This window comes from Ylistrum balloti, unplaced genomic scaffold (assembly GCF_031769215.1).
Source record: "Ylistrum balloti isolate Yb309-2 unplaced genomic scaffold, AGI_CSIRO_Ybal_v1 Utg370138, whole genome shotgun sequence".
In the NCBI taxonomy this organism is placed as follows: domain Eukaryota; kingdom Metazoa; phylum Mollusca; class Bivalvia; order Pectinida; family Pectinidae; genus Ylistrum; species Ylistrum balloti.
Genome location: NW_026782146.1, coordinates 460,055 through 483,781, shown reverse-complemented (window position 1 = coordinate 483,781; position 23,727 = coordinate 460,055). Strand labels below are relative to the sequence as shown.

At 36.4% G+C, this 23,727-nt stretch overlaps 2 protein-coding genes across 3 annotated transcripts in view; one reads left to right on the top strand and one right to left on the bottom strand.

The window, feature by feature from the left end:
* Window positions 1-23,727, bottom strand: part of LOC132550642 (DNA mismatch repair protein Mlh1-like) — a 106,385-nt gene that overhangs the window by 48,175 nt on the left and 34,483 nt on the right. The gene's annotated exons all lie outside the window — the stretch shown is intronic.
* Window positions 1,658-14,940, top strand: LOC132550650 (melanocortin receptor 5-like). The gene is made up of 2 exons (XM_060214743.1): window positions 1,658-1,705; window positions 8,401-14,940. The coding sequence occupies exon 2, from the start codon at window positions 9,446-9,448 to the stop codon at window positions 10,739-10,741; it is 1,296 nt and encodes a 431-aa protein (XP_060070726.1). The 5' UTR covers window positions 1,658-1,705; window positions 8,401-9,445; the 3' UTR covers window positions 10,742-14,940.

The window sequence follows — 23,727 nt, the reverse complement described above, 5'->3', positions numbered from 1 at the left end:
CCCGACGTAAACCCGGCACCTTTATCCAGCATCGAAACAATAAAAAATTGTAACAATGAAAACAAGGATAAAAAGTTTTCTAACAATCAAAAAACTACGAACGAGATCATAAAACCTACCGTACGCAGCAAGATTGTACTGCAAAAAAAGAAAACGGTCGTACAAAACGGCCGACAAAGCAGCAAGAAAACAATTTCAACTTCACGAAAATCCGAGTGACGAGACAAGTAGTCACTCACTCGAACACGCGGAGTAAAAACACGGCCGGAAACGAAGTTCTCGAACAATCAAAAAACTACGAACGAGAGCACAAAGCCTACCGTACGCAGCAAGATTGCACTGCATAAATAAAACGGCCGTACAACACGGCCGACAAAGCAGCAAGAAAACAAATTCCAACTTCACGCAAATCCGAGCAACGAGACAAGTAGTCACGCACTCGAATACGTGGAGGAAAAAACGGCCGGAAATACGGTCAAAATAAACAAATGACAATACTTAATTTCACAATATAAGTTGGGAGATGGGTTTATAGACTACTAATAGAGTAACAATATACTCAAACGACAATGGCAGTACGAAGAGAAGGAGTAAGAAAAGCACTTAGCTCAGACACCTCTGCACTCGTCGGCAGCCATAAAGGTAAGAGGAAGGGAGATCACTCTGCGTTCCTGCCGTGATGGCTCATGGATCGTAGGGAGGGCGGGATTGTTTTTCTTTTGAATCTTTTGTTGTTGGGATACAAAGATGGGTGTAGGTACTGTATTTGCATACTAAAGTTATGGTAATTATTACTGAAATGAAATTTATAATTTACATCAACACCTGTCCATGAATTTTATAATTTACAACAACACCTACCTGTCCATGAATTTTATAATTTACATCAACACCTGTCCATGAATTTTATAATTTACAACAACAGCTGTCCATGAATTTTATAATTTACAACAACACCTGTCCATGAATTTTATAATTTACATCAATACTACCTCAACACCTGTCACTGAATTCTATAATTTACATCAACATTTGCCTCAACACCTGTCACTGAATTCTATAATTCACATCAACAACTGCCTCAACAACTGTCACTGAATTCTATAATTTACATCAACATTTGCCTCAACACCTGTCAATGAATTCTATAATTCACATCAACAACTGCCTCAACACCTGTCACTGAATTCTATAATTTACATCAACATTTGCCTCAACACCTGTCACTGAATTCTATAGTTTACATCAACATCTGCTACTGAATTCTATAATTGACATCAACATCTGCTACTGAATTCTATAATTGACATCAACATCTGCTACTGAATTCTATAATTGACATCAACATCTGCTACTGAATTCTATAATTGACATCAACATCTGCTACTGAATTCTATAATTGACATCAACACCTGTCACTGAGTAGTTTAATTTACATCAATTCTAACTCAACATCTGTCAATGAATATTCAACTGCATCTATCAACAAACCACCGAGATATACTTTCATGTAATGCGACCGAGATTAGATCAGTGTGCCTATGTTTGTTACAGTGAGCCTGAGTATACATATCAATGTTACAGTACTGACTGTTCACTTATCATCACTGTAAAAAAAACACTGCTGGAATTTAGGTATATACGCTGACCTACTATCAGTTAATCTATTACTGCGACACACCGAGCGAATAACAGGGAGACAATCGTAAGTATAGCAATACATGAGATTACTACAGTAAACAATCATCAGATACTATACAGTATCTACATTGTCACAATAGTGATTATGTTGAAGGGTACCTGTATAAACAATGGTTTCTATTGTAAAGGGTACCCTGGTACACAATGGACCCTATTTTGAAAGGTACCCTGGTACACAATGGACCCTATTTTGAAGGGTACCCTGGTACACAATGGACCCTATTTTGAAGGGTACCCTGGTACACAATGGACCCTATATTGAAGGGTACCCTGGTACACAATGGTATATTTTGAAGGGTACCCTGGTACACAATGGTTCCTATTTTGAAGGGTACCCTAGTACACAATGGTATATTTTGAAGGGTACCCTGGTACACAATGGACCCTATTTTGAAGGGTACCCTAGTACACAATGGACCCTATTTTGAAGGGTACCCTGGTACACAATGGTTCCTATTTTGAAGGGTACCTTCGTGCATAATGGTATATTTTGAGGGGTACCCTGGTACACAATGGACCCTATTTTGAAGGGTACCCTAGTACACAATGGTTTCTATTTTGAAGGGTACCCTGGTACACAATGGACCCTATTTTGAAGGGTACCCTAGTACACAATGGACCCTAATTTGAAGGGTACCCTGGTACACAATGGTTCCTATTTTGAAGGGTACCTTCGTGCAAAATGGTATATTTTGAGGGGTACCCTGGTACACAATGGACCCTATTTTGAAGGGTACCCTGGTACACAATGGTATATTTTGAAGGGTACCCTGGTACACAATGGTATATTTTGAAGGGTACTCAGGTACACAATGGACCCTATTTTGAAGGGTACCTTCGTGCACAATGGTATATTTTGAAGGGTACCCTGGTACACAATGGACCCTATTTTGAAGGGAACCCTGGTACACGATGGTTCCTATTTTGAAGGGTACCTTCATGCACAATGGTATATCTTGAAGGGTACCCTGGTACACAATGGACCCTATTTTGAAGGGTACCCTGGTACACAATGGACCCTATTTTGAAGGGTACCCTGGTACACAATGGTAAATTTTGAAGGATACCCTGGTACACAATGGACCCTATTTTGAAGGGTATCCTGGTACACAATGGTATATTTTGAAGGGTACCCTGGTACACAATGGTACATTTGGAAGGGTACCCTGGTACACAATGGTATATTTTGAAGGGCACCCTGGTACACAATGGTATATTTTTAAAGGTACCCTGGTACACAATGGTATGTTTTGAAGGGTACCCTTGTACACGATGGTATATTTTGAAGGGTACCCTGGTACACAATGGACCCTATTTTGAAGTACAGACATTGTATCTATAGTACAGTCACTATATCTACAGTAGTCAGTATATCTACAGTACAGTCAGTATATCTACAGTACAGTCGGTATATCTACAGTACAGTCACTATATCTACAGTAGTCAGTATATCTACAGTACAGTCAGTATATCTACAGTACAGTCGGTATATCTACAGTACAGTCACTATATCTACAGTAGTCAGTATATCTACAGTAAAGTCAGTACATCTACAGTAAAGTCAGTATATCTACAGTACAGTCAGTATATCTCCAGTACAGTCACTATATCTACAGTAGTCAGTATATCTACAGTACAGTCACTATATCTACAGTACAGTCAGTATATCTACAGTACAGTCAGTATATATACAGTACAGTCAGTATATCTACAGTACAGTCACTATATCTACAGTACAGTCACTATATCTACAGTACAGTCACTATATCTACAGTACATTCAGTATATCTACAGTACAGCCAGTATATATACAGTAGTCAGTATATCTACAGTACAGTCACTATATCTACAGTTCAGTCAGTATATCTACAGTACAGTCTGTATATCTACAGTACAGTCAGTATATCTACAGTAGTCAGTATATCTACAGTACAGTCAGTATATCTATGTTACAGTCAGTATATCTACAGTACAGTCAGTATATCTAGTCACTATATCTACAGTACAGTCACTATATCTACAGTACAATCACTATATCTACAGTACAGTCACTATATCCACGTTACAGTCAGTATATATACAGTACAATCAGTATATCTACAGTACAGTCACTATATCTACAGTCAGTATATCTACAGTACAGTCAATATATCTAATTACAGTCACATATCTACAGTACAATCACTATATCTACATTACAGTCACTATATCTACGTTACAGTCACATATCTACAGTACAGTCATTATATCTACAGTTCAGTCAGTATATCTACAGTACAGTCAGTATATATACAGTACAGTCAGTATATATACAGTACAGTCAGTATATCTACAGTACAGTCACTATATCTAGAGTACAGTCACTTTATCTACAGTACAGTCAGTATATCTACAGTACAGTCAGTATATATACAGTACAATCAGTATATCTATAGTATAGTCAGTACATCTACATTACAGTCACATATCTACAGTACAGTCAGTATATCTACAGTACAGTCACTATATCTACAGTACAGTCAGTATATATACAGTAGTCAGTATATCTACAGTACAGTCACTATATCTAGAGTACAGTCACTTTATCTACAGTACTGTCAGTATATCTACAGTACAGTCACTATATCTACAGTACAGTCAGTATATCTGCAGTACAGTCAGTATATCTAGTCACTATATCTACAGTTCAGTCACTATATCTACAGTACAATCACTATATCTACAGTACAGTCACTATATCTACAGTACAGTCAGTATATCTGCAGTACAGTCAGTATATCTACAGTACAGTCACTATATCTACAGTATAGCCACTATATCTACAGTACAGTCAGTATATCTTCAGTACAGTCACTATATCTAGAGTACAGTCACTTTATCTACAGTACAGTCAGTATATCTACAGTACAGTCAGTATATATACAGTACAATCAGTATATCTACAGTACAGTCACATATCTACAGTACAGTCAGTATATATACAGTACAATCAGTATATCTATAGTATAGTCAGTACATCTACATTACAGTCACTATATCTACAGTACAGTCAGTATATATACAGTAGTCAGTATATCTACAGTACAGTCACTATATCTAGAGTACAGTCACTTTATCTACAGTACAGTCAGTATATCTACAGTACAGTCACTATATCTACAGTACAGTCAGTATATCTGCAGTACAGTCAGTATATCTAGTCACTATATCTACAGTTCAGTCACTATATCTACAGTACAATCACTATATCTACAGTTCAGTCACTATATCTACAGTACAATCACTATATCCACAGTACAGTCACTATATCTACAGTACAGTCAGTATATCTGCAGTACAGTCAGTATATCTACAGTACAGTCACTATATCTACAGTATAGCCACTATATCTACAGTACAGTCAGTATATCTACAGTTCAGTCACTATATCTACAGTACAATCACTATATCTACAGTACAGTCACTATATCTACATTACAGTCAGTATATCTACAGTACAGTCAGTATATCTACAGTACAGTCACTATATCTTTAGTACAGTCAGTATATCTAGTCAGTATATCTACAGTACAGTCAGTATATATACAGTACAGTCTGCATATCTACAGTACAGTCAGTATAACTACAGTCATTATATCTACAGTACAGTCAGTATATCTAGTCACTATATCTACAGTACAGTCAGTATATATACAGTACAGTCTGCATATCTACAGTACAATCAGTATATCTACAGTACAGTCAGTATATCTACAGTACAGTCAGTATATCTAGTCACTATATCTACAGTACAGTCACTATATCTACAGTACAGTCACTATATCTACGTTACAGTCACATTTCTACAGTACAACCACTATATCTACAGTACAGTCACTATATCTACATTACAGTCACATATCTACAGTATAATCACTATATCTACAGTAAAGTCAGTATATCTACACTATAGTCAGTATATATACAGTACAATCAGTATATATAAAGTACATTCACTATATCTACAGTACTGTCAGTATATCTACAGTACAGTCACTATATCTACAGTACAGTCAGCATATCTACAGCACAGTCACTGTATCTACAGTACAGTCAGCATATCTACAGTACAGTCACTATATCTACAGTAAAGTCACTATATCTACAGTACAGTCAGTATATCTACAGTACAGTCACTATATCTACAGTACAGTCAGCATATCTACAGTACAGTCACTATATCTACAGTAAAGTCACTATATCTACAGTACAGTCAGTATATCTACAGTACAGTCACTATATCTACAGTACAGTCAGTATATCTACAGCACAGTCACTGTATCTACAGTACAGTCACTATATCTATCACAGTATATATATCTACAGTCAGTATCTAAGTTACATATATCTACAGTACAGTCACTATATCTACAGTACAAGTCAGTATATCTACAGTACAGTCACTATATCTACAGTACAGTACAGTATATCTACAGTATATCACACTATATCTACAGTACAGTCAGCATATCTACAGTACACAGTATACTACAGTCTAGTATCTACAGTACAGTCAGCATATCTACAGTACAGTCACTATATCTACAGTACAGTCAGTATATCTACAGTACAGTCATATATCTACAGTACAGTCAGTATATCAGTACAGTATATATACAGTACAGTACAGTATATCTACAGTACAGTCAGTATATCTACAGTACAGTCAGTATATATACAGTACAGTCTGCATATCTACAGTACAATCAGTATATCTACAGTACAGTCATTATATCTACAGTACAGTCAGTATATCTATGTTACAGTCAGTATATCTACAGTACAGTCACCATATCTACAGTACAATCAGTATATCTACAGTACAGTCACTATATCCACAGTACAGACACTATATCTACAGTTTAGACACTATATCTACAGCAGTCAGTATATCTACAGTACAGTCAGTATATCTACAGTACAGTCCCAGTACAAACAGTATATCTACGTTACAGTAAGTATATATAAAGTACAGTCAGTATATCTACAGTACAGTCAGTATATCTACAGTACAGTCACTATATCTACAGTACAGTTAGCATATCTACAGTACAGTCCCAGTACAAACAGTATATCTACGTTACAGTAAGTATATATAAAGTACAGTCAGTATATCTACAGTACAGTCAGTATATCTACAGTACAGTCACTATATCTACAGTACAGTCACTATATCTACAGTACAGTCAGTATAACTACAGTCACTATATCCACAGTACAGTCAGTATATCTAGTCACTATATCTACAGTACAGTCACTATATCTACAGTACAGTCAGTATATATACAGTACAATCAGTATATCTACAGTACAGTCACTATATCTACAGTACAGTCACTATATCTAGTCACTATATCTACAGTACAGTCACTATATCTACAGTACAGTCACTATATCTACGTTACAGTCACATTTCTACAGTACAATCACTATATCTACAGTACAGTCACTATATCTACGTTACAGTCACATATCTACAGTATAATCACTATATCTACAGTAAAGTCAGTATATCTACACTACAGTCAGTATATATACAGTACAATCAGTATATATAAAGTACAGTCACTATATCTACAGTACTGTCAGTATATCTACAGTACAATCACTATATCTACAGTACAGTCAGCATATCTACAGCACAGTCACTGTATCTACAGTACAGTCAGCATATCTACAGTACAGTCACTATATCTACAGTACAGTCAGTATGTCTACAGTACAGTCATATCTAGAGTACAGTCATTATATCTACAGTACAGTCAGTATATCTAGTCACTATATCTACAGTACAGTCACTTTATCTACAGTACAGTCAGTATATCTACAGTACAGTCAGTATATCTACAGCAGTCAGTATATCTACAGTACAATCAGTATATCTACAGTAGTCAGTATATCTACAGTACAGTCAGTATATCTACAGCAGTCAGTATACCTACAGTACAGTCTGTAAGTAAATAGTCTTGTATATCTATGAACAAATTTGACTTAATGTTGACAGTGATAGCAGAACAGAAGTCTTCATTTATTTAAACTTGTAGAATTTCACAAGTCAATGAAGGGATAGACAGGTCACATAGTGTTAATGATGAGAGATGTTTTGAAAACCTGCAGGGCACCGTAACTATGATAACATGAAAATGAATACACTAAATGTACTTATATGTTGATGCCAGAGGGTCGAGTTCATAGGTTAGAGTCACTCAAATGTACATTTCGAAAACGAGGAAACATTCCTCAATATTACCACAAATAAATAGTCAACACCTGCTTAGTTTGGTAAAAGTCTGGTCTCATCATCCCTTCCTTACAAATCACCTCTGTTGTATTTCTGGTCGAACTGGAACTATCATCCAAAGGATAACTAATACCTCCTACAGATACACACTTCTATATACCATATTTGGTCAAAACTCAATTAAAAAGTCAAATCTAGTTGAAAATTAGTCTTGACATTCCTTCATACTTCCATAAACAAAATTAGGTAAAATTCAGGCAATTATCACCTGTTACTTGTCCCCTTTTACTGTTCCTCTTAAGGTCCCCTCTATCATATTTTTTTGTCAAATTATCCCTCTTATAGATCCCCTTTATTTGTACAGTACCCATCAGTAAGTTTTGTCTCTGGTCCTCATATACTTTACTTTACTTTTACAGGGCTATCCTGAGGATTGATGATTGCTATAAATAGACAACAGCATCTGAATCAGTGGACCAAGGCATGCTATATATAGTGAGAAGCGCACTGAACAGTGGATTGAGGCATTCTATATACAGACAAAAGTGCACAGATCAGGAGACTTACACTTTCTTTAAATAGTTGGAATTGCACTGATCACAGGACTGAGGCTCTCTATATATAGAAACAAGTGTACAACCAGCAGGCTGCCACTTTCTATAAATAGGCACAAGTGCAGGACCAGAGAAGTGTTGGATCAAAGGACCAACGCTTGCTATAAATAGACTAGAGTGTCCTGCCCAGTGGTTATTAATAGACATCAGAAAGATGTCACTGTCAGTGCTTGATAGGTAACAGTGCTTACAACAGGTCACAGCAATATACACTTTTACAGCACCAAACTATTTATATCTACCAATCTCAGTATATTTTCCAGTTAAAGCCTCTGGGTGTGAGAATATTTTTGTCCTAAAACAGCCTGCAGTCATACAACACGATTTATTACCACCTGTACATAGAGTAGCATCATATACACAAGAAAGAGGCCTTTCTCACCAAACTATACTCATATATGTAATATATAGAAGGCTAATAGGCAGGACTTTTTCACTGGAAAAGCTTACCATTGAAAGTCATATCATTCTATTAACGTATATTACAGCCTTAATGAAGGATCATCATAACATTTCTGGGAATTCAATATGATTATTGCTTCAGTGTTTCTATAACCGTATTCTCAGGATCTTTAAATACACGGAGAGTGAACATTTACCATGAAAACAATAAGTGACAAGGACTATCAATGCACTGAATCAATATTTGTTTATTTACGGAGAGTCGGAGTGTGTAGTAGTTAGTTACGCTAGGTAACAACAAGGATGTACAAAATCTTTTTATGTGTACAGCAGCGCATTTTCCTTCAAATTACCAGTAAAGTGACATGACTTTTTATTTAACATTCCAGTTATACAGTCTAAGAGCTGTCTATGGCTAAACGGTGAAAAGTGGACACAAGCTAAAAAAATGGCAGCCATGAATGTAACTGCGAGTCCGTTATATGCTTTTTTCAACAGCACAGATCCAAGTTTACTCACACAGTTCTCTCATGTCATAAATGCAACATCGTGGACAAACCTGCAGCCGCAGAACCTACATGAGCGGGCCGAAGTGATCCTTTCTCAGCCAGAAACAATTCTTATTTTGGTCCTGAGTTTTTTGGCTCTGTTGGTAAATACTTTGTCTATATGTGCCACCGCAAGCATCCCACATGGTCTGACTACTCACTCCAAACTCATCATCAGCCTTGCTTTGTCTGATATTCTTGTCACATTCAGTGTCTTTATACACGTACTCAACAAAGTTTTAAATCCCGCCAAAATTCCACCACTCATGGATCCATATGAACGATTAACATCGTCCTGTATGTTTGCTTTGATCAATGGATTAAACACCATGGCGCACTTGATCTCTCTCCTAAACCTTCTAGCAATGGCCATTGACCACTACACTGCAGTCCTCCAACCTCTCTACTACAACACCATTCTGAGTCGAATTAAAGGAAATATTATGATCGCGTTGCTATGGATACTAGCCATTATTGGTGGATTCTGTAACTTTTTAACAGGTCTTAGTACATACAAAGATCGTGAACGCTATCTCAACTATTGTGAGGTGATCATGTACAATGATTTTCATGGGGAATACCTGATCATGACTGTAACCTTCATATGTCTGGTTTCCATCTCCTTTATCTATCTCCGAATATACTGTGAGGTCAAGGCTATTAACAGTAGACTGACATACCTACAAAAAGACAGTTTTCATAACAAGAAGTCACTCATTACAACGTTGCTTATAATCGGCACCTTCGTCCTCTGCTATCTTCCAACATGCATTTTTCAAATTGCAATGGTGATACAAATTCACGTTAATCGGGAAACGGTCAAAAAGTTGTTTGTGACACTGCTACGTGCTAACAAATATCTTTACGCATTGTTATTGCTAAATTCTGTGTGTGATCCTATTATTTATGCAGTGCGTTTAAAAGACGTTCAAATGGGCTACTACAGACTTCTATCACGTTGTTTCAAGTGCTATGCAATCAAAATCAAAGAAGAATGGCAAAATTCTTATCTGGATCGTCGAAACACACGCACCAAATCTTCCATTGTAGAAATAGAAGATGGCGACTCGGATGAAATGTGTGAGCCAATTACAGACAATAATGAGCAAGATTACGATATAGAAATGGCTGTAACTTCACAAGGAACAAAATTCTTGATGAATGGGCAACTACAGGAAGAAGAAAACCCATTATAACTGGTTTTTAGATTAAGGAATCAATATTGACTTGTCTTACCTCTCAAGACAATTCATTTGAGTTCATTATATAATACCTACCTAACACAACCAGTATACACTAATACGGGCCATTCTTTTTTTGTTGATTTACATTTTTTTCCCCAAATCTGATCTTTAAACTTGGTGTTGATTTGTAACAACTGTAAATGATTGATTTAAATGTCAGACTGTTCAAAAATAGTAGTAATAGATTGTGTTCATAATTACTATCTGAAATTACATCAAATTCAAAATTTCTCATATTTCATCCCATGCTACCAAACTTTTTTTTTCTCTTTTTGATAAATTTTAACCAGAGAAATTTCTTTCTTTTAAGTGCTAACATTGTCATAACAGAATGTTCTTGACCTTTATGTACACACATTAATCAATTTCACTACACGGACACTCATGTGTTAATATTTCACTATTCTGACACCCATGTATAAATATTTCACAACACTGACACCCATGTATAAATATTTCACTATTCTGACACCCATGTATAAATATTTCACTATTCTGACACCCATGTATAAATATTTCACAACACTGATACTCATGTGTTAATATTTCACTATTCTGACACTCATGTATAAATATTTCACATCACTGACACCCATGTATAAATATTTCACTAAACCACTCTCAAATGTTAATATTTCACTGACGCCCACAGTCACGTGTTAATATTTCACTATTCTGACACTCATATATAAATATTTCACAACATTGACACCCATGTATAAATATTTCACTAAACCACTCTCAAATGTTAATATTTCACTGACACCCACAGTCATGTTAAATATTTCACTATTCTGACACTCATCTATAAATATTTCACAACACTGACACCCATATATAAATATTTCACTATTATGACACTCGTGTATAAATATTTCACAACACTGACACCCATGTATAGATATTTCACTAAACCACTCTCAAATGTTAATATTTCACTGATGCCCACAGTCATGTATAAATATTTCACTATTCTGACACTCATGTGTTAATATTTCACAACACAGACAATCATGTGTAAATATTTCACTATACTAACAGTCATGTGTACCAGCCATGTGTAAATATTTCATTCTACTGACAGTCAAGTGTAGATTTTTCCCTATAATGACAATTATGTGTAAATATTTCACTATACTAACAGTCATGTGTACAAGTCATATGTAAATATTTCATTCTACTGACATTCAAGTGTAGATTTTCCCTATAATGACAATTATGTGTGAATATTTCACTATACTAACAGTCATGTGTAAAAGTCATATGTGAATATTTCATTCTACTGACAGTCAAGTGTAGATTTTCCCTATAATGACAATTATGTGTAAATATTTCACTACACTGACATTCTGTGTAAATATTTCACTATACTGACATTCTGTGTAAATATTTCACTACACTGACATTCTGTGTAAATATTTCACTACACTGACATTCTGTGTAAATATTTCACTACACTGACATTATGTGTAAATATTTCACTACACTGACATTATGTGTAAATATTTCACTACACTGACATTCTGTGTAAATATTTCAGTAAATATTTCACTATACTGACATTCTGTTGTACAGTGGTATATAATGCCTCACTTTGGAGTCCCAGCATTCACCACAGCCTATTATATGGAAGTTTGCCACCGTTAAATTCACAGTCACCATCATATATGAAACCTGTTGTAATAAATTCCCATTTGACAACATCCAGGGTGAAGGACAGCACAAAAGATTTGTATCCTACATAAACAAACATGGCTTGATGACCAAGATGGTTTAGGAATTTCAAAGACATTAAAAAGAAAATATATTATCATAACAGAGGAACTTTAAAACAACTCTAAGAATTGAACAGCTGCAGATGAAATAAGAGGATATTAAATCTGTCCTAACTGATTGAATTCAAAACTTTTCTAGTTAGTGTTTGATTTGCTCTGTCGAGTAACATTTTCCGTACTTCAATAAGACTTATATTTCCTCAGCAACTTTTTTCGAAAAGTTTTGTCCATCAGCATCCAAGAGACAAAAATATCACTGAAACTTTTACACAGTGTGAACTTGTCACTTATCATAGTAATATCAAATAGCAGTCAGATTGAGAAGCACCAATGGTGATTACAAATGCAGATATCTTGTACACAAGTTGTAATACATTAAACTATGATCAAATATATTCTAATTTTTCAACTGTTTTAAACTCTAACATACAGATTTTATAACAAAAGTAAACTTGGATTTAGAATCATCTTTGATGACAATAGCTCTGGATACAACATTCAATATTTCAGTTTCCCTGTTATACAGAATATCTGAATTTGATTTTTACATGTTGATGATGAAGTTGGTTATATAATATAAATGATGAAGGCCAGATGTTAAAAGGTATGGGGTAACAAGCCCGACCATATGGATTTTCCCTGGGCATTCCGGTTTCCTCCCACAGTAAGACCCCTCACGCCCTTACATCCGAGCCAACAAGAGTGATTAATATAAGTTGGAAAATTTATTTCACAATTGTTGTAAAATAAATAAAGTTTATTGTTATTTATCATATGGACTATGTGACCAAAGAAAGCCCAGAAATCCATGTCCTATATCCCTGTACATTTAATTATTTCTTGCTACAGTAGGCCTCGCGACCTTGACTGTCACTTGAGGTAAGCAATATTAAACATGGATATATGGTGATCAAGTGCCACGAAAAATAAATCACAATATTGATGATAGTAAGGTTTAAGTGATGTGATTGAAGCCACCAGGTTCAATATGTCATTACATGTACCATCAAACTGTAAGCTAATATTCCTAAACAAATTATAATTATTTTCAATTGAAGTTAAGCATATTATGCTCAAAAAAATAATTTTCCTCTATAAACTATGGCATTTGAGCACATACGAGACCCCTCCATCCATGAAGAGTATTTGATTCTGTCATGTCAGGGGATGAGGACCACATCATTCACAAATTTGGTTCTTCTTTGACTAAGGAAGTTTCATTTGAATACTTTCAGAGGGTTTGAGAAGAAATCAGAAATGTTACAGAGCTAACAAACTCACATTGCTGTATCGGGTGACTTAAAAACACTGTTAATGTCTGAATACATTCTCTGAAAAATGTTTAGTTAAAAAAGTTACAAAAGTTACAAACTCACATTGCTGGTCTCGGGTGACCTAACAACACTGTCTCTGAGAAATATTTGAGTGAATTAAAACCCATTTGTGATATCGTTCATCAAACAGGTTAATTACGAAATTAATGTCAAATCTATTCATTAATCTTATTGAATTATCTCCCTTTGTGTAGTGTGTGGTTAATTAGATCAAGTAAACCCAATGCATGAAATTTTTATTGGAAAATCTCGTTACGCATTATCTTCTCTAATAGAATTTAAAGATGAGGTGAACCCTGTGGGCCCGACAAAGAGACTCTCTTGTACAAAGTTATATACCATCTCACTCTCCTACACCTACAATGGGATTGTGATGTACAGTTAAGTATATATAGGCTAAAAAAATCAGAGATGGAAAGTAAATTAGAGTAATATTGATTTCATTTCATCATTATACACCGAACAATAAAATCAGACAATCAATGTATACACTTAGCTCCTATTGAATATTTCCATTATTTGAATGATGTGTAATTTTCTACAGTATCTAGATGGTTGAATAAACTCAAATACATATCTAAGGTGTTTATTTTTTCTATTTCTATTTTTCCAAAACTTAATCACCAGTTTCCTAACTGATATTTCTGTATCTTTCCATCAAGTCAATCTCTTCATTGCCTTGTACATGCTACAGTTACCCTGGGGACTGTTACATATCACAGTTACTGTGGGGACAGGTACTATAGGCATTATGGGGACTGTTTGGTCCATACTGGAGTTGAAGTAGGAACTGCTAAGAATATGTATAGGTATACATGTATATATGTTGAAATGTATTTCTTTCTATAACATACAGTCCTGAGCTATAAATAACTTTCTGGTCAGAATTATCATTATCATATATCTGCAGTGACAGCTGCGTGTCAGTTTACTAACAAATGTGTACTGTATTCACAAGGAATGCTGCATTCCTTGTATTTGCTTCATTTATATACGGCATGTGGTGAGCAGTACATCAGCATTAAAATGTCTGCATACTAATCTCAAGGACATAAATTTCATAGTTATAAAACAAATACAATAATACAGAGACAGTATCTATCACATGATCTATCATTAGGTACATGTATTCTGTACACATGATCTATCATTAGATACATGTATTCTGTACAGTATCAGGATCTATCATTAGATACATGTATTCTGTACAGTATCAGGATCTATCATTAGATACATATATTCTGTACAGTAACAGGATCTATCATTAGCTACATGTATTCTGTATACATGATCTATCATTAGATACCTGTATTCTGTACAGTATCAGGATCTATCATTAGATACCTGTATTCTGTACAGTATCAGGATCTATCATTAGTTACATGTATTCTCTACACATGATCTATCATTAGATACATGTATTCTGTACACATGATCTATCATTAGATACATGTATTCTGTACACAGGATCTATCATTAGCTACATGTATTCTGTACACAGGATCTATCATTAGATACATGTATTCTGTACACTTACAGGATCTATCATTAGATACATGTATTCTGTACAGTATCAGGATCTATCATTAGCTACATGTATTCTGTACAGTTACAGGATCTATCATTAGATACATGTATTCTGTACAGTATCAGGATCTATCATTAGATACATGTATTCTGTACAGTATCAGGATCTATCGTTAGGTACATGTATTCTGTACAGTATCAGGATCTATCATTAGCTACATGTATTCTGTACAGTATCAGGATCTATCATTAGATACATGTATTCTGTACAGTATCAGGATCTATCATTAGCTACATGTATTCTGTACAGTTACAGGATCTATCATTAGATACATGTATTCTGTACAGTATCAGGATCTATCATTAGATACATATATTTTGTACAGTATCAGGATCTATCATTAGGTACATGTATTCTGTACAGTATCAGGATCTATCGTTAGCTACATGTATTCTGTGCAGTATCAGGATCTATCATTAGATACATGTATTCTGTACAGTATCAGGATCTATCATTAGATACATGTATTCTGTACAGTATCAGGATCTATCATTAGCTACATGTATTCTGTACACAGGATCTATCATTAGATACATGTATTCTGTACACATGATCTATCATTAGCTACATGTATTCTGTACACAGGATCTATCATTAGATACATATATTCTGTACAGTAACAGGATCTATCATTAGATACATGTATTCTGTACAGTTACAGGATCTATCGTTAGCTACATGTATTCTGTACAGTATCAGGATCTATCATTAGATACATGTATTCTGTACAGTATCAGGATCTATCATTAGCTACATGTATTCTGTACAGTTACAGGATCTATCATTAGATACATGTATTCTGTACAGTATCAGGATCTATCATTAGATACATGTATTCTGTACAGTATCAGGATCTATCATTAGATACATGTATTCTGTACAGTTACAGGATCTATCATTAGATACATGTATTCTGTACAGTATCAGGATCTATCGTTATCTACATGTATTCTGTACAGTATCAGGATCTATCATTAGATACATGTATTCTGTACACAGGATCTATCATTAGCTACATGTATTCTGTACAGTATCAGGATCTATCATTAGATACATGTATTCTGTACAGTATCAGGATCTATCGTTAGGTACATGTATTCTGTACAGTATCAGGATCTATCATTAGATACATGTATTCTGTACAGTATCAGGATCTATCATTAGGTACATGTATTCTGTACAGTATCAGGATCTATCGTTAGGTACATGTATTCTGTACAGTATCAGGATCTATCATTAGATACATGTATTCTGTACAGTATCAGGATCTATCATTAGCTACATGTATTCTGTACAGTTACAGGATCTATCATTAGCTACATGTATTCTGTACAGTATCAGGATCTATCATTAGATACATGTATTCTGTACAGTATCAGGATCTATCGTTAGGTACATGTATTCTGTACAGTATCAGGATCTATCATTAGATACATGTATTCTGTACAGTATCAGGATCTATCGTTAGGTACATGTATTCTGTACAGTATCAGGATCTATCATTAGATACATGTATTCTGTACACATGATCTATCATTAGATACATGTATTCTGTACAGTATCAGGATCTATCATTAGATACATGTATTCTGTACAGTTACAGGATCTATCATTAGATACATGTATTCTGTACAGTATCAGGATCTATCATTAGATACATGTATTCTGTACAGTATCAGGATCTATCGTTAGGTACATGTATTCTGTACAGTATCAGGATCTATCATTAGATACATGTATTCTGTACACAGGATCTATCATTAGATACATGTATTCTGTACAGTATCAGGATCTATCATTAGCTACATGTATTCTGTACATTGTATACCATTACTATCTACCACTTTACATTGTCCATGTTTGACCTTGTCCACCAAATTGTCCATTATGGTCAATAAGTTCTAATAAAAGTCCACTGATAAAACTTTAAAGGCTACAGGGTTGTCATTTCCAGTCTTATTGACTCAAGATGTATACAAGTAATCCCAGATTTCCAGTTGATATTGGGGTTTGCTGTCACACATCAATGAATCCTTCCTTCTAAACAATCACAGAATGCCTGAGAGTTGACTGACCTGTGAGATCAAACCTACAGAATTACTTTGTTTTGTGATGAGAGACAGTATATGAACCACCCTGACGACCAAGTATAATAACAATATTATCATACATGTCCAGGGTTGCTTAATATTCATCTGATTGACAAGGGACCAATTTGTGTAGGGGATTGATACAAACATCTGTGGTAAAACATGTTAAGACTCTCACTGCATTTTGCATTTGATAATCAACACAAAAAACACTGAATATCTAAAAGGGATTGCCAAGAGAAGTCATTATTTTAACCTGTGATAACTCATTATAAAATACTGCAGTCAGCAAAGATGATGAATGTTGTATAGAACACCACTGTTAACTCTCCCTAATGGAGGACTAATGGCATACAGTTTCTAGTTATTGAGAATATCAAATGGAAAAGTGTGGGAAAGATAAACAACATAGAACAATGACCTGTCTCGGTTATTGGTGGTCACACATCAACCTGTCTCAGTCCTCATAGGCCATACAATGACCTTTCTCAGTTCTCACAGGTTCAACAGAGACCTGTCACAGTTCTTTGAGGTCCAATAGCAACCTGTCTCAGTTACTGGTGGTCACAGTGACCTGTCTCAGTCCTCACAGGTTAAACATCAACCTGTCTCAGTCCTTGTAGGCCATACAATGGCCTTTCTCAGTTCTCACAGGTTCCACAGAGACCTGTCTCAGTTCTTTGAGGTCCAATAGCAACCTGTCTCAGTTACTGGTGGTCACACAGTGACCTGTCTCAGTCCTCACAGGTTAAACATCAACCTGTCTCAGTCCTTGTAGGCCATACAATGACCTTTCTCAGTTCTCACTGGTTCTACAGCGACCTTTCTCAGTTCTCACAGGTTCCACAGCGACCTGTCTCAGTCCTCAAAGGTTCCACAGAGACCTGTCTCAGTTCTTTGAGGTCCCATAGCAACTTGTCTCAGTTACTGGTGGTCACACAGTGACCTGTCTCAGTCCGCACAGGTTAAACATCAACCTGTCTCAGTCCTTGTAGGCCATACAATGACCTTTCAGTTCTCACAGGTTCTACAGTGACCTTTCTCAGTTCTCACAGGTTCCACAGAGACCTGTCTCAGTTCTTGGAGGTCCCATAGCGACCTGTTTCAGTTACTGGTGGTCACACAGTCACAGGTCTCAGTCCTCATAGGTTCCACATCAAACTGTCTCAGTCCTCATAGGTCATACAATGACCTGTCTCAGTTCCTGGAGGTCACACAGCAACCTGTCTCAGTCCTCACAGGTTCCACAGTGACCTGTCTCAGTCCTCAGGTTCCACAGCGACTTGTCTCAGTTACTGGTGGTAACAAAGCTACATGTTTCTGTCCTCATAGGTTCAATATCAAACTGTCTCAGTCCTCATAGGTCATACAATGACCTGTCACAGTCCTCACATGCTCCAATGTGACCTGTCTTAGTTACTGATGGTCACACAGCCACCTGTCTCAGTCCCTGGAGGTCACACAGCAACCTGTCTCAGTCCTCGTAGGTCATACAATGACCTGTCCCAGTTTCTAGAGGTCATGCAGCAACCTGTCTCAGTCCTCATAGGTTCAAGTTCAACCTGTCTCAGTCCTTGTAGGTCATACAATGACCTGTCTCAATTCCAGGAGGTCTCGCAGTAACCTGTCTTAGTCCCTAGAGGTCATACAGCAACCTGTCTCAGTCCCTAGAGGTCACACAGCAACCTGTCTCAATTCCTGGAGGTCACACAGCGACCTGTCTCAGTCCCTGGAGGTCACACAGCGACCTGTCTCAGTCCCTGGAGGTCACACAGTGACCTGTCTCAGTCCCTGGAGGTCACACAGCAACTGTCTCAGTCCCTTGAGGTCGCACAGCAACCTGCCTCAATTCCTGGAGGTCACACAGCAACCTGTTTCAGTCCCTGGAGGTCACACAGTGACCTGTCTCAGTCCCTGGAGGTCACACAGCCACCTGTCTCAGTCCCTGGAGGTCACACAGCAACCTGTCTCAGTCCCTGGAGGTCACACAGCAACCTGTCTCAGTCCCTGGAGGTCACACAGTGACCTGTCTCAGTCCTCGTAGGTCACACAGCGACCTGACCCATTCCCTGAAGGTCATAACGCTGTCTGACTCAGTAACTTAAGTTGACCTCTGTCCCCTGGTCACGCATTCCCTAAGTGATTACATCTGTCTGCTGCTATATACCCTATTGTCTACAATATGCCTAAGGTTAAAGATGCTTTCTCAGTGATCATGACAGATAGCAATATTTACACTTTACAGTCTCCCATTAAATAAATTTCAATCTAAATTGTATTCACCGGAGTAAGCAATACTTTGTAGATCACAAGATATAAATAGCTTATCATTTTGGTGATATTTTCACCTCTGTTATGTTTATGATTTGTGTATGTCAGCTCAGATAATACACATCATAATATTTACATCAACCATGTTGTGTAAATAAACATGCACAGAAAAATCATAATGAAATAGCCATACTGATGTCTTAAAATATGTCACTCTCTGAACAACTGTCAGATTGTATTTATCGATAGGAATGCAGTCTTAGACAGATAAACAATCATGCCATCATACCAACCGTCACCCAGATTACATTGACAAGAATATAATTTGATAACTGAAAATGCACTTTCAATCTCTGAAGCCTAAACATGTAAATTTACTGATTATTCAAAGAAAAAATATGAAAGGATATTAGTAGACTGTAATATTTTACAGGCCAGAACATGAAACGAAAAACCAGTTTCTGTAACCATGGCGACAATCTGTGAAAAAAATTATACCAAAACAAAGTAGTAATATCAAATGATAGTCATCACATAATTTGTCATTGTTTTAAACTCTAACAGATTTTATTATAAACTTGGATTGAATATCTGAATTTGATTTTTACATCTTGATGATGAAGTTGGTTATATAATGTAAATGATGAAGGCCAGATGTTACAGTGTCGACAAATGAGAAAATATTAAACAAATTTATGTTAAGATCATACTACAGCTTCTGTTCAGGGTGTTATGTGGACTAAAAACCTGATAACTATTGATATGGCCTTGTTAAATCACATAAATTCATGTCCGTTTCTATGTACTATTACTTGATACAAGATGCCTAGCAGTCTTGCAGGTCATCTGACTGATCTCAATTGAACGCATTGTTGAACTCATCCGAGATCTTACTGATGTACAGCTACATACAAAATCTCATCAAAATTCATTCATATTTACTCAAGTTATCATGTTTACAAGGTCCAGAAGCAAAATAAATAAAAATATAAATCAATAAACAAATAAACACAAAGAGCTTTACCTCTTACATGGGTCCCATTGTCAAACTCATCCAAGATGATACAAGGCTGCATACCAATGTCATAATTCCATTTGTATTTTTCAAGTTCACAAGTTTCAATAATAAGTATTTACTGTAACAGGACCTGTTACACAAGTCCTGGTAACCCCTTCAGATGTGAAGGATGCTTATTAAAGTAAATTAACAGTAAGACTTGGAAGATCTGAGGAACAGGATGATGTGCAAGCTTTAAACAATCAATTTTACATTGACAGGGAGCCCTCATGTACAGTATAGTTGAGGTGATTTGGTACACAAACCCAGTTAGAATGAGCAAAAAAAAATTAAACAAGGACCGTCAGAGAGTCACAGATAGATTATGATCCCCAAATACGGTGAAATTTAAGTACAAAAATAACAAAGAGCAATAAGAGTGTAATGATCCAGACAAAATTTAATTAAGAACAAGAGATCCCAGTGGGATCTGGGCGCCCACCATTTGGGGATCTGTTTTCAGTTCTAGAAGATTTGTTTATTATTATTTTTTTTGGTTACAGGTGTTGTAAATGCTCATGAACTGGTCTTCATTGAATGTACTCAATGATGGCACAAGATATTTTTATTAAGCACCTATTAGCAAATATCATTTGAAAAAGATCCCAAAGTATTATTAGATAGCAGTCAGTTACAGGTGGGTAATGGACATAGTCTTGAATCAATATGATAGAATATCGAAGAAAATATGTTTGTGCTATATTACTGTCTACATCCAAGATGGCTGCCTTTGATTTCAAATCAGTCAAAAAAAAGTACAACTAGGGACCAAGGGGAACCTGCATATGAAATTTGAGAAAGATCCATCCAGTACTTTCCCAGAAATAGCAGTAACAAGAATTGTTTACAGACGGACGGACGGACCACGAACGCAGGGCGATTTGAATACCCAACCATCTGATGATGGTGGGCTAAAAACTAAATAAAGGGCAATAACTCCTAAATCATGCCAAAAGAGAGTGATGGTTCTGGTGCACTGCACTTCTCCTTGTTGAGATTTATCTGCCTATGAGTTTTAGGTTGATATCTGTTATAATTTTGTTGTAATGCTCCGGACAAAATTTAATTATGAAAAACAACGAAGGGCAATAACTCCTAAATCATGCCAAAAAAAACAATGTTTCTTGTGCACAGCATTTCTCCTTGTTGCGATCTATCTACCTATGAAGTTTCACGTTAATACCTCTCATAGCTTTTGTGTTATGCTTCTGACAAAATTTTGATGGATGGACAAATCGACGACTCTATGCTCACTCTTCTGGAAGCATAATAAATCTATCCCACTATACCAACCAAGTGATGTCACAGAAAGATTGCTCCTGTGGTGATGACGAGTAATGGAGATTATAAGCAGCCTTCTTTTTACCAGGTTGATGTAGTGAGAAGATTGCTCCTGTTGCCATGACAAACTATATAGAATTATTAGGCAAACTTTGAATCACTTAATTGACTACAAGTTTAGAAAGGTTTGTGATACTGGTGTATTTTAATGATAAGAATTACATAGAAAACATATTTCAAATTTATACTGAAATTATATCTAAAACTTAATCCAATTAAGTTTCAATCACAACACACACCAAGCGTCACAATTGGTGGGATATTTATTTGTAAGACAAAAAATTTCTTATTTAGTTATTGATTACATTACCACAGTATGGAGTTCTGTCAGCATGTTTTCTCTCCATTTGGTATCTCCGTCATGTGATATCTACCTCTTTGTTTAATTTCTATTGTTTTTACCAAGTTAGCGACAAGTTGATAAATTTGGCCATGTTTCTGTTCTGTGACATCAACTATAGTATGCAAATATGGTACCTACACCCATCTTTGTATCCCAAAAACAAAAGATTCAAAAATCCCGCCCTCCCTACGACCATGAGCCTTCACGTCATGAACATAGAGTTATTTCCCTTCCTCTTATCTTTATGGCTACCGGAGCGGGCGGACGTGCTATATTCAGCTGAGTGCCTTCCTTTTCCTTTTAGCTTAAGTCTACCTTATAGCCGATTATTTATATATCGGTTTATTGCTTTAAACCCATCCTTAACTATAACAGTCTTTGCAGACGTTTATTTAGTTAATATATCCTGCTTTTAGGCCTTAATCGGCCGGCCTTTGTTCGGCCTTTGTTCGGCCATTTTGCTATACTCCACGCACCGAGCGCGTATCTACGTGTTTTGCGCTGTTCGGTTTTTTCGTGAAGTTTTTTCGCTTTTTATCGGTCGTATTATTTATTCGACCGTATATTTTGCTTTGCTTTTTTACGTTTCGTTAGCTTTTGCTTTCGTTCGTATTTGTTTGTTGGAGTTGTGTTTTTTCACTCCATTTATTTTTGTTACGTTTATTTGTATTAATAACTGTTGTTATTTGATTATTTATTTCGTAACAATTATGGATTCAGGGATGCGTCGTGGTTCAGCACATGGGTGTTCTCACTTCTACGGAGAGCAGGACCCCCATGATGCCTGTCCCTTATGCCGACCTTGCAGCGAGGCCTCGCCGTGCGAACTTTGTTTGCACGCCGGGTCCGCTGTAAAGGCTCCCCTACCCAGTCGGCGAACTTCTCGCCGGAAGAGGGATTCGTCCTCATCTTCCGGTAAGAGAGGTAAGCCATCCAGGTTTTCTACCCCCGGCCCTGAGCCGAGGGGTGAGGTTGTCACTGCTGGGGGTGTTCTCACACTGAGCTCCGCCCTCGAGCAGGGGGTGGCTCCCCCTGTCCAGGCGCGTCCTGGTATAGGGGGGGAGCAACCCGACCCTGACTCGGCGAAGTCTAGGGTCGAATCGGCCGGTAGCTCTCGACAGCCGGCGGTGCTACCGTCG